This window comes from Salvelinus fontinalis, chromosome 29, assembly GCF_029448725.1.
Source record: "Salvelinus fontinalis isolate EN_2023a chromosome 29, ASM2944872v1, whole genome shotgun sequence".
In the NCBI taxonomy this organism is placed as follows: Eukaryota; Metazoa; Chordata; class Actinopteri; order Salmoniformes; family Salmonidae; genus Salvelinus; species Salvelinus fontinalis.
In genome coordinates, this window is record NC_074693.1 from 20,041,017 (window position 1) to 20,057,211 (window position 16,195).

General features: G+C 42.1%; 1 protein-coding gene across 3 annotated transcripts; it reads right to left on the bottom strand.

The window, feature by feature from the left end:
- Positions 1-314: 314 nt before the first annotated feature.
- Positions 315-8,226, bottom strand: atoh8 (atonal bHLH transcription factor 8). 3 transcript variants are annotated; one of them, XM_055888560.1, is made up of 4 exons: positions 7,947-8,226; positions 6,213-6,892; positions 5,065-5,256; positions 315-1,088 (listed from the first exon to the last, which is right to left on the bottom strand). In XM_055888560.1, the coding sequence occupies exons 2-4, from the start codon at positions 6,888-6,890 to the stop codon at positions 1,083-1,085; spliced, it is 876 nt and encodes a 291-aa protein (XP_055744535.1). In that variant the 5' UTR covers positions 6,891-6,892; positions 7,947-8,226; the 3' UTR covers positions 315-1,082. The 3 variants fall into 3 exon arrangements, with proteins under 3 accessions (XP_055744535.1, XP_055744534.1, XP_055744533.1); XM_055888559.1 differs by lacking the exon at positions 7,947-8,226 and adding an exon at positions 7,049-7,922; XM_055888558.1 differs by lacking the exon at positions 7,947-8,226 and having other exon boundaries at positions 6,213-7,922.
- Positions 8,227-16,195: the final 7,969 nt, after the last annotated feature.

Below are 16,195 nucleotides of genomic sequence, written 5' to 3' on the forward strand. Positions count from 1 at the left end.
TGGTGTTCTTAACAAGTCCTTTCTATGACGTGCCTCAAAAAGACGTATTGTAGTCTAGGATTAAGAGAACACAACACATTAACACATCAAGATTTAGACACACATACACGAGGTAGATTCAGATAGAAAATGAAATGACTTTCTTTCATGATCATCGTCATAATTACAACTTTGTTTTGAGGGAAGCTTGACAGCTGCTATAAGCTGTTTAAAGGTGTAGTGTGTGATTGTTGTGTGAGATTTAGGTTGGCAGTACTTGAGATAACGATTTAAAGATGTTAGAGGTGTTTAATGATCATGCATATCCATTCAAATAAATTAACAACAGTTCCTTTATTTTTGGTTAAAAAGTGCTTGATTAGCACACAACAGTCAGAGATTTGTCATTAGAAAAGGCCAGCTGAAAGGCAGGTCACTTTTAAATGTGTCAATCTGGGATATTTTAAAATACTGAGCTCAGGTAGCAGACAATAACCCATGTAACTTAATTCATATTTCAAAACATAAAAACAGTTGCTGAATAAAATACCATTACTATGTCATTTTAAGTTATCTTGTAATCAAATATATGTTACTAGCGCTTTCACTAGTTAGCTTCCATCAAGCAAAAATTACCAATCATACTATAAAGAAAAACAACAATCTGTATGTCATTGAAAAGGCATCGGGGTTCATAGTTGAATAAAACTGTCATAATCACCTTTATGAACGGTTATAATCACTGCTGTCTCTGCCTCCAATTGTCATATGATTGAACAATCTGATTTCATCCACCAGGCGTGTTTGCTTAAAGAACATCAATGCTGTCTCACGCTTTTAACTCTTCAAACATCAACCGAATGAGATTCATTCCAACTCCCGACGGGCAGAAACATATCCATAACTGGAGATTCTTGATATTTCTACTAGCTCAACAGGTAGGCCTATGAAATGAGGTCCAGCATACTGTATGTCCAAGTGACTGGTTGTAGTCTCCTCCAGGAGTGACCTTGAATAACCTCAATAACAGAGCTGGAAAGAGTTTCTTTTGTTCAAGGGCCTTGTTATAAAGTCTGGCTCACGCCACCGATGCTGTGAGAATTTTACTCCTATAAAAGACATAAAAGAATGTATCAGGCATTGAAAACACAATCTCCTGTGGGTGCATATCAAGAGGTGGTGAGATGCGTACAAATAGAACTGTAAAAATAAAGCATGCATATCCCATGACTTCATAGGTGCAGAGTTGTCTATGTAAATACAAGGGGTAGAAGAATATAACCCATACCAGTAAAGGAACTGCTTGGTCAGATCAGATGCAGTATACAACTGAGTGGGACACAACAACATTCTTTCTCCCTCTCTTTAGCGTTGGATGCAAACCAACCAAAACATTTTCCTTAATGTGTCTACAAAAGAGACAGATCCTTCTTCCCCATCTTTAACACATGGTAGGGAATTGTAACATTTGTTTATGACTTGATGCTGTCAGTTTGTTTGTTGAAGACTTGACTTTTAAAACTCTCTGATTCCATTTCAATTCATTTGTTTTGCAAATACTTCTGAAAATAGGTCTTCCAGTTTGCATGTGATAAAATTTGAAATATAAAGTATTAATTAAGTGCTAGATTTGAAATGTTATTGAAAAGAGTTCCAACAAGTAGACAATAAGTGAATTCAGAGCAGAGTGCAGGGCTTTAAGCAAGCGCAGGAATAACTTCTAAATGTCTTTAATAAGTATGCATTGGGAAAAAGTTTTTTTATCCCCTCGAAAGTTTCCCCTTAGACTCACTGGCTCTCTCTGACAAAGGGATTTCTTTCTTTCACAGAGCCCACCCCTCTCTCCCCCTCCCTCTCTCTCCCTCCCTCTTTTTCCCCGGCCTCTGTAACAGCTGCTGCTCAGTGCTGTATCCTGAGAGAGTGATGATCAGTGTATTTTTTTTTTCAAAGTGTTTTTTTGGAACAGATGGCCAGGGGAGAACTGGGGAATGTGCCAGTACCGCACTGGGGAATGTGCCAATTCCTGTAGCGAGTGAGTTCTCTGGGCCCCAGCTCGCGTGCCTTCACCCTGCCCTCTGCCCTGAGTGGCGCCAGCAGGACTTCCCAACTAGCGTTACGAACATCTGGTGTCTGGGACTGCCAGGAAAACAACCGCTCAGCTATTGAATGTGCTTTATGCTAGGGAAACACATTAGCTCCCAGTGAGGGAGAGAGAGCAGAGAACTGGGAGTGCAGGGAAAAGTTGTATGTGTGTAATTATGTTGGATATGTAATCTATGAACAAACACCTAATTCATCATTATGTTATTTTAGACAAGTTTTCTTTATCTTTAAGAAAAGTGTTTAAATGTTTGCATCAACTTTGATGTAATTTGCAATTTACAAAATGTATAGATTACAATAGTTATTTTTAGTGAAATACAACTTGTTTACAGTTTTTAAGTTCAGGGTAATCAACCTATTGTGTGATGTTACTATGTTATGTTATGAGTTTTGGCAATAGGTGAAGAGTTGCTAAATGACATTTAAAACATTAAATTACAGATATGACTAAATGTGTGTTAAAAATGTAGATTAAATTATTTCATTTAACCTTTATATAACTACACAATTATAGATTCAATTATATTCCTTTATAATGTTGTTTCACCATGAAAGATGGGAGAAAAAGGGGGATGGATGAGAGGGTGACAGAGGAGAGGACTGACAGGGGACAGATGAAGAACTGGGGGAGGAGAGGACTGACGAGACAGATGAAGAACTGGAAGGACAGTAATTGATAGATCAGTGTGAAGAAGTTAATGTGTAAATGAACGTTCTCCATACTTGGGTCTCATCCATGCATTAAAAACCTTGCTGATTTATAGAGAGGCCATGGAGATGTGTGGATCCAGAAGAGAGCTGGAGGAAGTTCAGCCTCAGTTTACATGACTCCCAGTGTCATAAAACACAAAGGCATCAATCACCCCTTTTATTCATCAGGGGCACTTTTTATTCTGTTCTGGACAAAAAACTGGCAAAACACCCAGTTCTCTTTCAAAAACGAGTTGATGATGATTTAATTTAATGGGATCCTTAGTAGGCAAAGGACTGCCCGTCTTAATTGGAGAGAGTGTATTCTTCCCTCTTTTGTTGTCGTTTTTGTTAGAAATACCATCCCTCTGTCTGTCACACTGCCCCATGTTTTTCTATTTGCAGCTTCCTGATCAGTCAAAGGGAAGTTTTCGCTGTATATCATTAGTAGATAGGGCAGATCTGCCGGTTTTGACTAGCAGGTTAGGGGAACTTACGCAGCAGGTTATCTTTCGGATACAAATGCCCAACTGACTGGAATAATTGACCTATAGAAATCAGGGCATTAAAATCAAACTGTTTGTGTTTTAACTAATAGAAACATCACCATGTGAAGATATTTGTAAATATGAATGCATATATTATAGTTACTTAGTTTTATTAGTTGTATTAGTAGTTGCAGCAGTAGTTTTATTCGTTCTAGTATTAGTTTTATTAGTTGTATTCGTAGTTTTATTAGTCGTATTTGTAGTTGTATTAGTAGTTTTATTAGTTGTATTAGTAGTTGTAGCAGTAGTTTTATTAGTTGTATTAGTAGTTGTAGCAGTAGTTTTATTAGTTGTATTAGTAGTTGTAGCAGTAGTTTTATTAGTAGTTGAAGCAGTAGGTTTTATTAGCTGTATTAGTAGTTTTATTAGTTGTATTGGTAGTTGTAGCAGTAGTTTTATTCGTTGTATTAGTAGTTTTATTAGTTGTAGTAGTAGTTTTATTAGTTTTATTAGTAGTTGTAGCAGTAGTTTTATTAGTTGTATTAGTAGTTGTAGCAGTAGTTTTATTCGTTGTATTAGTAGTTTTAGTAGTTGTAGTTGTAGCAGTAGTTTTATTTGTTTTATTAGTAGTTGTAGCAGTAGTTTTATTAGTTGTATTTGTAGTTTTATTAGTTGTAGTTGTAGCAGTAGTTTTATTAGTTGCAGTAGTTTTATTAGTTGTATTTGTAGTATTAGTAGTTGTAGCAGTAGTTTTATTAGTTGTATTAGTAGTTGTAGCAGTAGTTTTATTCGTTTTATTAGTAGTTGTAGCAGTAGTTTTATTTGTTGTATTTGTGGTTGTATTAGTAGTTGTATTAGTTGTATTAGTAGTTGTAGCAGTAGTTTTATTAGTTGTAGTAGCAGTAGTTTTATTAGTTCTATAAGTAGGTGTAGCAGTATATTTTATTAGTTGTAGGCCTATTAGTAGTTGTACAACTGTTTTATACTGTTAATGTTAGTTGTTTTATTTTAATTCTTATTATTTCATTGTTATTATTATTAGACAGTAGTTGCCATATTATTCTTGTGACTAAGTGTTGTTAGTTTGTTTAGTTATTTTTTGATTTGGACACTTGAAAACGAGAATGCATGTCAAGAGATTTCATCCTGCAAAATGTCAAATAAAATAAATCAATAATGCCATTCTGCTAAGTTTTCAATGCTATGATGTTATCAATTTACCAGTCCTTCTAAAATGTCTGATCGATTTGTTAGTATGTGACATGACAGTGTAGGAGGAAGGATTTTAAACGAGCAGAAAGAAAAGCTCCATTAATTTAGCTTTATTTTAAAGTCAAATATCCATGACCAATTATTTAATTGGCTTTGTATGGTCACCTGTTGCTCTTTATCAACGGCCTTGTTTATAAGCATAGTTGAATCAACTGAAATATGTTTCATGTTATTGATATGCTATATTGCAATAAACACGTTTGAAGGAGAAGCTGGCTTTGACTTGGCTTTCCATTCCCTCTCTGTAACTACTGATGCCTCAGAGGCCATGCTCTTCTTTGATAGCCTTTAACTTTAAAGCAAACGTATTGCAATGCTTCAGCAATGTTTCCAAACGTGTGCTTGAATACTTTTCACTTGCAGGAGTCCATTTCCATGTCAATGTCTCACCCCACCTAGTCATTGCAACATGAGGCCTTCAGCCAAAGAAGACATGCACAGGATAAAATCTCAGGCCAGACCGTCGTCGGACAGTAGCCTAAATACTGCACCCCCCCCCCCCCACCCCCCCTCTTCCATATATCCAATTTACCTTTCTCTTCTTGGAGCGTCCTTCGGCCTGCAGGGTGCGGGTGCACTGCTCCACGCACTCTCTGAAGCTCATGTTGCCGTGATCTGGGGTGTAGTCCAGGTCTGCCAGCTGAGCTAGCGACAGGATGTAGTTACAGGCGATTCTTAATATAGCCAGCTTTGACAACTTCTGTCCATAGGAGTAGCAGGGCACCTGTAATGGGTTAAAGTTTGGTTAGGTTAAGGAGGCCCATCATACTGATATGAGAGGATGCTAGAACCAAGTTGAGGAAGTTTTCAGTTAAGCTACGGTATACATGCTCTTTAGATACTATTGCTGGTGTCAGTTGGTGTCATGTGACAGTTTTCCACCATATCTTTCTAAGTGCCAAAACAGCTGGTGATGACATGACCCAGTAAAATTGGTTCACAACAACTTCCCTGATTTGTTTTCAAAGGATATATATTCCATGTTGGTTTTGGTCAACTAAGAGTTAGTTGTAGTTGACATTGATATTTCATAGTACACCTACTAGTATCAGACCTACTGGAGTACCTGGAGTGTGAAGAGCTTTGTCATTAAGAAGCCTGTTCCCTGTTTCATATGCATTTGACATATTTTTCTGTCATTGTGAGAGGTGTCATGTGGATATGATTTGCACTGATATTTTGATTGCATATAAATGACATGAATAGACTATTACATAGGCCTACAGAAGGGGAACATGTTTTTGGGGGGGCCAGACAAATAATTGTGTATGTAGAACAGAATAAGAATCAGAGTGACAATTTAACTGTTTGGACTAACCTGTCTTACAGACTGTTCTTTCTCATATCTTTAATGTAGCAAACTGAGCACATATTTTGAACATAATGTCAATAATACCAAATTGTAAATTGTTGACAGTAAAATCAATTTAATAAATTATCTATAGAAGGGGCCTTACAATTTATACTCAAGTGGGATATATTAGCCTACATTCATACTCAAGTAGGATATATTATGATGACATTCACAGTTATTTTCATAATTTCCATATCTCCATACAGTGGCATACTGAAATGGGCACTTAAGTGCAACAAGTTACACTTAGTTCAGCATGAACATCACATGTTGAACAAGAGGCGACATTGTACGGATTGTTTGTTTAGTGAATTCAGTGTTAATACCTGCTTTCTCAGCGCCTCAAAGGCTGCACTGATGGTATGCACCCGGGTCCTCTCTCTGGCATTCGCCAGTAGCCTCCGTGTCTGCTGAACGGCTTTGATCTCAGTGACGACGCCAGACGTTTCTCCTAGCCGTTTCTTTGGCGATTCAACCGGGTCGTTGCTATTGATGTAGGCTGTCTGAGAGGCTGAGGAGAGGGACTTCTCGGAGCGCTGGCACAGGACGATCCGGGACTGTAATGTGTGATCAGTCCCAAATGACTGTTGATGGCCATAACTTGTAACATGCGGGAATGTGCTGAGATGTGCTCTGCTTGTCGCTGTTGACTCGGAGAAAGGCTGTGACTGTGATGATGGGGGCTTCCCAGTAACTGTTGATGGTGAAGCATTTATCCTCATGTCAAGAGCAGTATTCGGGTTTCCAGATGAAATAATGGATTTCTCCACAGATAGAACTGAACCAGGGTCCTGTAGTCTTTTTTGGACAATGTTTCTACATGTCTCTTCCATCAGTTCCCCCATAGAATCGTCGTCCATTATTGAATCATATTGGAAATGTTTGACTTCGTCACTGGTGACACGTTTGGGGTCCCGACCTTTCCGTTTAAACTTTTTATTCCCAGTTGAATCCTTTGCATTGATTGTCTTCCAGCCATCGCTGAGTAGATGTGGATTCCTCATTTCTACACAAAAAAGGCACTATTGAAAACCGACAGCACTGCCTTAAACAATATCGTGCAAAAGTATAATAATATTATATTGTAACTTAATCAATAAAATATAGCCGGACAAATCACTATGCAATGCAGCACTCTGATTACAAGCATCGACAAGCTTACTTTAAATAACACAAATAAAGAATAGACCGCATGTGCAGGCGCGTGTTTCTCCCGTGGATTCCGCGTCTTCTGGAGACATCAAAATTGGCAGCATTTTTTGTGAATGTGCTCTGAGTTTCATCTGTTTTAGTTTTGCCTCAGTTTACATAGAAGCCCTTGTCGGTGAGATAAGTCGCCACGCCGCCTACAGCGAGAGACCGCCCAAAATATCTCTCGCCGTGCGTAATAACATATTAAACCACTGATTACGCGCATGGCTACTTGGTGACTTTTATGGACAGGCCAACAGAAGGACAATTATAATTGCATTTCAATATTTATCGTCATAAATTCAGTATAATAACGCGTTTTTTGATTATTATTATATCACAATCTGTATGCCTTACAACTTAGGTCTAGGCTATAGGCCTCCTAGAGCTGGGGAGCATACCCATCATATTATTTTTGGTCTTCATTTAGCAAGCAAAATTTGTAGTTAAGTGCAGTATGGTGCACATGGTAACCGCTAACAGTGTAACCTAGACCTTTTGATGCGTCTAGATAGCAAAGATAGTTTTTGGAACAGGGCAGACAACAGTCGACAGTCCAGGAAAAATCCACCCAAAACCACTCATACCTATAATTTACTGTGTTACATAACACTAACATGTGATAACAATATTTTTTGTGAAAACATTTTTCATTTTGTCGTTATAATAAGTTTAGTAGCAAAAAATGGTTGTGGAGATCTGTTGTAGCTAAATCGACTACAAAACCCACAATGCAATGCTCCCTATGGGCTGGCAAGCTAGCTAGCAAACGTAGCTACAAAATAATACCAAAGTCAATATCAGTAGCTAGTTAGCTCTAAAATCGCCAAAACAAACTGCACTGTCAATTTAGTGGACTACAATCTCACCATGTTCAACCTGCAGATATATGTTCCTCCCCGAATGTAGTCTGACATTCGCAAAAGTAATGCAATGCACGCTGGACTGATGAGGCACACAGAGGGGATAAATGTGTTAGATCCTCTGTTAAATTACAAATTCGTCGTGGTAGGAATATCGCAAAAAATATGGTCAATGGCTCATTCGAGAGAAGACAACCTCCCGCGTTATGACATCGGCCAGTATTGACACCTGACATGTATGATAGAGGTTTTCGCGATCTGAAAGTCGTATTCTTATTAACCTCAAGTGTAGTGAGAGTGGCTTTATCGCAATCATAAACTATCAAACACATGGTTTGATGACATTCCGTTCGCTCCGTTCCAGACATTTTTATGAGCTGTCCTCCCCTCAGCAGCCTCCATTGTAACACTATATATACAAAAGTATGTGGACACCCCTTCAAATGAGTGCATTTAGCTATTTCAGCCACACCCGTTGCTGACAGGTGTATAAAATCGAGGACAGAGCCATACAATGCTTTAATTTCTAACAAGTCAGTTCCTCAAATGTCTGCCCTGCTAGAGCTGTCCTGGTCAACTGTGAGTGCTGTTATTGTGAAGTGGAAACATCTAGGAGCAACAACGGCTCAGCCGCAAAGTGGTAGGCCACACAAGCTCACAGAACGGGACCACCGAGTGCTGATGCTTGTAGTGCGTAAAAATCACCTGTCCTCGGTTACAACACTTACAACCAAGGTCCAAACTACCTCTGGAAGCAACGTCGGGAGCTTTGTCGGGAGCTTCATGAAATGGGTTTCCATGGCCAAACAGCCACACACAAGCCTAAGTTCACCATGCGCAATGCCAAGTGTCGGCTGGAGTGGTGCCAAGCATTGGACTCTGGAGCAGTGGAAATGCGTTCTCTGGAGTGATGAATCATGCTTCACCATCTGGCAGTCTGACGGACAAATCTGGGTTTGGCAGATGCCATGAGAACGCTACCTGTCCAAATGCATAGTACCAACTGTAAAGTTTGGTGGAGGAGGAATAATGGTCTGAGGCTGTTTTTCATGGTTTGGGCCAGGCCCTTTAGTTCCAGTGAAGGGAAATCTCAGCGCTACAGCATAATGATATTTTAGACGATTCTGTGCTTCCAACTTTGTGGCAACAGTTTGGGGAAGGCCCTTTCCTGTTTCAGCATGACAATGACCCTGTGCACAAAGCGAGGTCCATACAAAAATGATTTGTCTAGATCGGTGTGGATGAACTTGACTGGCCTGCACAGAGCCCTGACCTCAACCCCATCGAACACCTTTGGAATAAATTGGAACATCGACTGCGAGCCAGGCCTAATCACCCAACATCAGTACACAACTTCACTAATGCTCTTGTGGCTGAATGGAATCAAGTCCCTGCAGCAATGTTCCAACATCTAGTGGAAAGCCTTCCTAGAAGAGTGGAGGTTGTTATAGCAGCAAAGGAGAGACCAACTCATGGGTCTTCCAAGATGGCGTAGCAGTCGGACGTGTGTCTTTGTCTTGTCCCGTCCTTTACCTTTACACCGGATCATCACAGCTAGCTAGCTGCTATCCGAGTGGCTACTCCTGGCTAACGTCTCTCTGTCCCGAAGCAAGCACCAGTTAGCCTGGAGCTAGCCTCATGCTAGGCCCATCTCCCTGCTAGCCAAAGAGGTCAACCAGACAATTCTTGGGCTACAATACCTCTTTTGCCAATTGACCTGAACCCTTTACTGTCGACACAGAGCCCCGCCAATCCATCACGACTGGTCTGCCGATGTAACCGGCCAAGGTGGTCTCAATAGGCTCTTCCGTTGCGACATCGCCGGATGCCCATCTGCTATCCCCGGCCCGCTAGCTGTCTGAATCTCTGTGTCTCCAGCTCGCCTAGCGTAGCAGCGACTACAGAATTGGCTCCCTGACTCATCTAGTGCTACTCATTGGACCCTATGATCACTCGGCTACACATGCCTCTCCCTAATGTCAATATGCCTTGTCTATTGCTGTTTTGGTTAGTGATTATTGTCTTATTTCACTGTAGAGCCCCTAGCCCTGCCCAATATGCCTTAGATAGCCCTTTTGTTCCACCACCCACACATGCGGTGATCTCACCTGGCTTAACTGGTGCCTCTAGAGACAAAACCTCTCTCATCGTCACTCAATGCCTAGGTTTACCTCCACTGTACTCACATCCTACCATACCCTTGTCTGTACATTATGCCTTGAATCTAACGCACTAGACGACCAGTTCTTATAGCCTTTAGCCGTACCCTTATCCTCTCCTCCTCTGTTCCTCTGGTGATGTAGAGGTTAACCAAGGCCCTGCAGCCCCCAGCACCACTCCCGTTCCCCAGGCACTCATTTGTTGACTTCTGTAACCGTAAAAGCCTTGGTTTCATGCATGTTAACATTTGAAGCCTCCTCCCTAAGTTTGTTTTATTCACTGCTTTAGCACACTCCGTCAACCCAGATGTACTAGCCGTGTCTGAATCATGGCTTAGGAAGGCCACCAAAAATCCTGAAATTTCCATCCCTAACTATAACATCTTCCCGCAAGATAGAACTGCCAAAGGGGGCGGAGTTGCAATCTACTGTAGAGATAGCCTGCAGAGTTTTGTCATACTATCCAGGTCTGTGCCTAAACAATTCAAGCTTCTACTTTTAAAAATCCACCTTTCCAGAAACAAGTCTCTCACAGTTGATGCTTGTTATAGACCCCCTTTAGCCCCCAGCTGTGCCCTGGATACCATATGTGAATTTATTGCTCCGCATCTATCTTCAGAGTTCGTACTGTTAGGTGACCTAAACTGGGATATGCTTGACACCCCGGCCATCCTACAATCTAAGCTAGATGCCCTCAATCTTACACAAATTATTAAGGAACCTACCAGGTACAACCCTATATATGTAACCATGGGCACCCTCTTAGATATCATCCTGACCAACTTGCCCTCTAAATACACCTCTGTTTTCTTCAACCAGGATCTCAGCGATCACTGCCTCATTGCCTGCGTGTATGATGGGTCCGCGGTCAAACGACCACCCCTCGTCACTGTCAAACGCTCCCTAAAACACTTCAGCAAGCAGGCCTTTCTAATCGACCTGGCCTGGGTATCCTGGAAGGATATTGACCTCATCCCGTCAGTAGAGGATGCCTGGTTGCTCTTTAAAAGTGCTTTCCTCGCCATCTTAAATAAGCATGCCCCGTTCAAAAAATGTAGAACTAACAACAGATATAGCCCTTGGTTCACTCCAGACTTGACTGCCCTTGACCAGCACAAAAACATCCTGTGGCGTTCTGCATTAGCATTGAATAGCCCCCGCGATATGCAGGGGGAAGTCAGGAACCAATATATTCAGTCAGTTAGGAAAGCTAAGGCTAGCTTTTTCAAACAGAAATTTGCATCCTGTAGCACTAATTCCAAAAAGTTTTGGGACACTGTAAAGTCCATGGAGAATAAGAGCACCTCCTCCCAGCTGCCCACTGCACTGAAACACTTTCACCACCGATAAATCTACAATAATCAATCATTTCAATAAGCATTTTTCTACAGCTGGCCATGCTTTCCACCTGGCTACCCCTACCCCTGCCAACAGCTCAGCACCCCGTGCAGCAGTTTGCCCAAACCCCTCCCGTTTCTCCTTCACCCAAATCCAGACAGCTGATGTTCTGAAAGAGCTGCAAAATCTGGATCCCTACAAATCAGCCGGGCTAGACAATCTGGACCCTCTCTTTCTTAAATTATCCACCAAAATTGTTGCAACCCCTATTACTAGCCTGTTCAATCTCTCTTTCGTATCGTCTGAGATCCCCAAAGATTGGAAAGCTGCCGCGGTCATCCCCCTCTTCGAAGGGGGAGACACTCTAGACCCAAACTGTTATAGACCTATAGCCATCCTGCCTTACCTTTCTAAAATCTTAGAAAGCCAAGTTAACAAACAGATCACCGACCATTTCGAATCCCACCGTACCTTCTCCACTATGCAATCTGGTTTCCGAGCTGGTCATGGGTGCACCTCAGCCACGCTCAAGGTCCTAAACGATATCATAACCGCCATCAATAAAAGACAGTACTGTGCAGCCATCTTCATCGACCTGGCCAAGGCTTTCGACTCTGTCAATCACCGCATTCTTATCGGCAGACTCAATAGCATTGGTTTCTCAAATGACTGCCTCGCCTGGTTCACCAACTACTTCTCAGATAGAGTTCAGTGTGTCAAATCGGAGGGCCTGTTGTCCGGGCCTCTGGCAGTCTCTATGGGGGTGCCACAGGGTTCAATTCTTGGGACGACTCTTTTCTCTGTATATATCAATGATGTCGCTCTTGCTGCTGGTGATTCTCTGATCCACCTATACGCAGACGACACCATTCTGTATACATCTGGCCCTTCTTTGGACACTGTGTTAACAAACCTCTAAACAAGATTCAATGCCATACAACACTCCTTCCGTGGCCTCCAACTGGTTTTAAATGCTAGTAAAACTAAATGCATGCTCTTCAACCGATTGTTGCCCGCACCCACCCGCCCGACTAGCATCACTACTCTGGACGGTTCTGACTTAGAATATGTGGACAACTACAAATACCTAGGTGTCTGGTTAGACTGTGAACTCTCCTTCCAGACTCACATTAAGCATCTCCAGTCCAAAATTAAATCTAGAATCGGCTTCCTATTTCGGAAACAAAGCCGCCCTTCCCTCATGCTGCCAAACATACCCTCGTAAACCTGACTATCCTACCGATCCTTGACTTCGGCGATGTCATTTACAAAATAGCCTCCAACACTCTACTCTGCAAACTGGATGTAGTCTATCACAGTGCCATCTGTTTTGTCACCAAAGCCCCCTATACTACCCACCCCTACGACCTGTTTGCTCTCGTTGGCTGGCCCTCACTACATATTCGTCGCTAAACCCACTGGCTCCAGGTCATCTATAAGTCTTTGCTAGGTAAATCCCTGCCTTATCTCAGCGCACTGGTCACCATAGCAACACTCACCTGTAGCACGCGCTCCAGCAGGTATATTTCACTGGTCATCCCCAAAGCCAACACTTCCTTTGGCCGCCTTTCCTTCCAGTTCTCTGCTGCCAGTGACTGGAATGCATTGCAAAAATCACTGAAGTTGGAGTCATATCTCCCTCTCTAACTTTAAGCATCAGCTGTCAGAGCAGCTTACCGATCACTGTACCTGTACACAGCCGATCTGTAAATAGCACACCCAACTACCTCATCCCCATATTGTTATTTATCCTCTTGCTCTGTTGCACCCCAGTACCTCAACTTGCACATCATCATCTGCACATCTATCACTCCAGTGTTAATGCTAAATTGTAATTATTTCACCTCTATGGCCTATTTATTGCCTTACCTCCCTACTCTTCTACATTTGCACACACTGTACATAGAATTTTCTATTGTGTTATTGACTGTACGTTTGTTTGTAACTGTGTTGTTGTTTTTGTCGCACTGCTTTGCTTTATCTTGGCCAGGTCACAGTTATAAATGAGAACTTGTTCTCAACTGGCCTACCTGTTTAAATAAAGGTGAAATAAATAAATAAAATAAAAACTCCATATTAATAATGCCCATGATTTGTAATGAGATGTTCGATGAACATGTGTCCACATACTTTTGGTCATGTAGTGAATGTTATACAGACCTAATTTTTGCCTGCTTGAACGGCAATAGCTCAGATACACATGAAAACATGAAATGACCCAGGGAATAGGCAGAATATCGCTCAGAGATGCACAAAAACAATGGAACATTCAAAATGGGTGAACCTTTACTTTAAGTACTATGGAAGAAGTTAGTACAATGCTGCCACCTACTGCAGAAGAACACAAACAAATCAAATTTTATTGGTCACATACACATGTTTAGCAGATGTTATTGCGGGTGTAGCGAAATGCTTGTGTTTCTATCTCCAAGAGTGCAGTAATATCTAACAATTCATACACACAATACACACAAACCTAAAAGTAAAATAATGGAATTAAGGAATATAAAAATATTAGGATGAGTGGCATAAACTAAAATACAGTAGAATAGAAGACAGTATATACATATGAGATGAGTAAGGCAAAAATATGTAAACATTATTCAAGTGACTAGTGTTCCAATATTAAAGTGGCCAGTGATTTCAAGTCTATGTATATAGGGCAGCAGCCTCTAAGGTGCAGGGTTACGTAACTGAGTGGAAGCCACCTATTGAAGGCTATTTAACATGGCCTTGAGATAGAAGCTGTTTTTCAGTCTTCCGGTTCCAGCTTTGATGCACCTGTACTGACCTCGCCTTCTGGATGAAAGCGGGGTGACCAGGCAGTGGCTCGGGTGGTTGTTGTCCGTGATTATCTTTTTGGCCTTCCTGTGATATCGGGTGCTGTAGGTGTCCTGGGGGGCAGGTAGTTGGGCAGACCGCATCACCCTCTGGAGAGCGTGCAGTTGGCGTACCAGGCGGTGATACAGCCCGACAGGATGCTCTCAATTATGCATCTGTAAAAGTTTGTCAGGGTTTAAGGTGCCAAGCCAAATTTCTTGAGCCTCCTGATATTGAAGAGGCGCTCTTGTGCCTTCTTCACCACACTGTCTGTGTGGGTGGACCATTTCAGATCGTCAGTGATGTGTACGCAGAGAAACTTGAAGATTTCCACCTGCTCCACTGCGGTCCCATCGATGTGGATAGGGGCGTGCTCCCTCTGCTGTTTCCTGAAGTCCAAGATCAGCTCCTTTGTTTTGTCGACATTGAGTGAGAGGTTATTTTCCTGACACCACACTCCCAGGGCCCTCACCTCCTCCCTGTAGGCTGTCTCGTCATTGTTGGTAATCAGGTCTACTACTGTCATGAGTGAATAGGGAGTACAGGAAGGGGCTGAGCACGCACCCTTGTGGGGTCCCTGTGTTGAGGATCAGCGAAGTGGGGGTGTTGTTTCCTACCTTCCCCGCCTGGGGGAGGCCCTTCAAGAAGTCCAGGACCCAGTTGCACAGGGCAGGGTTCAGACCCAGGGCCCCGAGCTTATTGATGTGTTGTATGGTACTATGGTGTTGAATGCTGAGCTATAGTCAATGAACAGCATTTTTACATAGGTATTCCTCTTGTCCAGCTGGGATAGGGCAGTGTGCAGTGCGATGGTGATTGCATCGTCTGTGGATCTATTGGGGCGGTAAGCAAATTGAAGTGGGTCTAGGGTGTCAGGTAAGGTAGAGGTGATATGATCCTTAACTAGCCTCTCAAAGCATTTCATGATGACAGAAGTGAGTGCTAGGGGGCGTTAGTCATTTAGTTCAGTTACCTTTGTTTCTTGGGTACAGGAACAATGGTGGACATCTTGAAGCAAGTGGGGACAGCAGACTGGGATAGGGTGAGATTGAATATGTCCGTAAACACTTCAGCCAGCTGGTCAGTGCATGCTTTGAGTATGTGGCTAGGGATGCCATCTGGGCTGGCAGCCTTGCGACAGTTAACACGCTTAAATTTCTTACTCACATCGGCCACAGAGAAGGAGAGACCACAGTCCTTGGTAGCGGGCTGCGTCGGTGTCTCTGTGTTATCCTCAAAGCGGGCGAAGAAGGTGTTTATCTTGTCCGGAAGTCACTCTCATGTTGGCCCTTTCTGCCATATTTGAAGGTATTACGAAATAGATCAGTTGGTTGGTACACACACAGAAGTCCAAAAAAGATTTTGAACAAATACAGCCTTTCATGTAATCCAAGATAACTATTTAATACATAAAAAATGTAGGCAGTGACCTTATATATAGACAGGCTTTAATGTTATAAACATTTTCGGGAGTGAAGAGATCCAAACAGGCTTGGGCTCTTCTTTATTTTCTTTTTAACCCAAAGGCCTCCAGTTGTTCCTGGGCAAAGTGCCAGCCGCTGAGCGACCTGTTGCTGCTTCCTCCTGATATTAAATTCCTCTGGCATGTACTCTGCCCTGGCTGACGCCAGGCCGCCACCAGGTCTCAAGAGTAAATATTTCCAGCTGACACTGTTGCTGTGCTGCTCTGGTGAGGTAATTCATCGTTTTTTTGTTAGGATCGTACAGTTAAAATATAGTTTTCATCATACTCATTTGGAGGCACATCTGTGTTGTTAATTTGTTTTCCTCTTTCCAACAAATACTATATTAACTGTTACTTTGTCACATTACACTGGATTATCTTTTATTGGACTATTGATGAACAGGAGTGGATCTTGAACCAGCATTACAAAGTGTCATAAAGGTCAAGACCACTTGGCAGACAGAGGTTGTAAT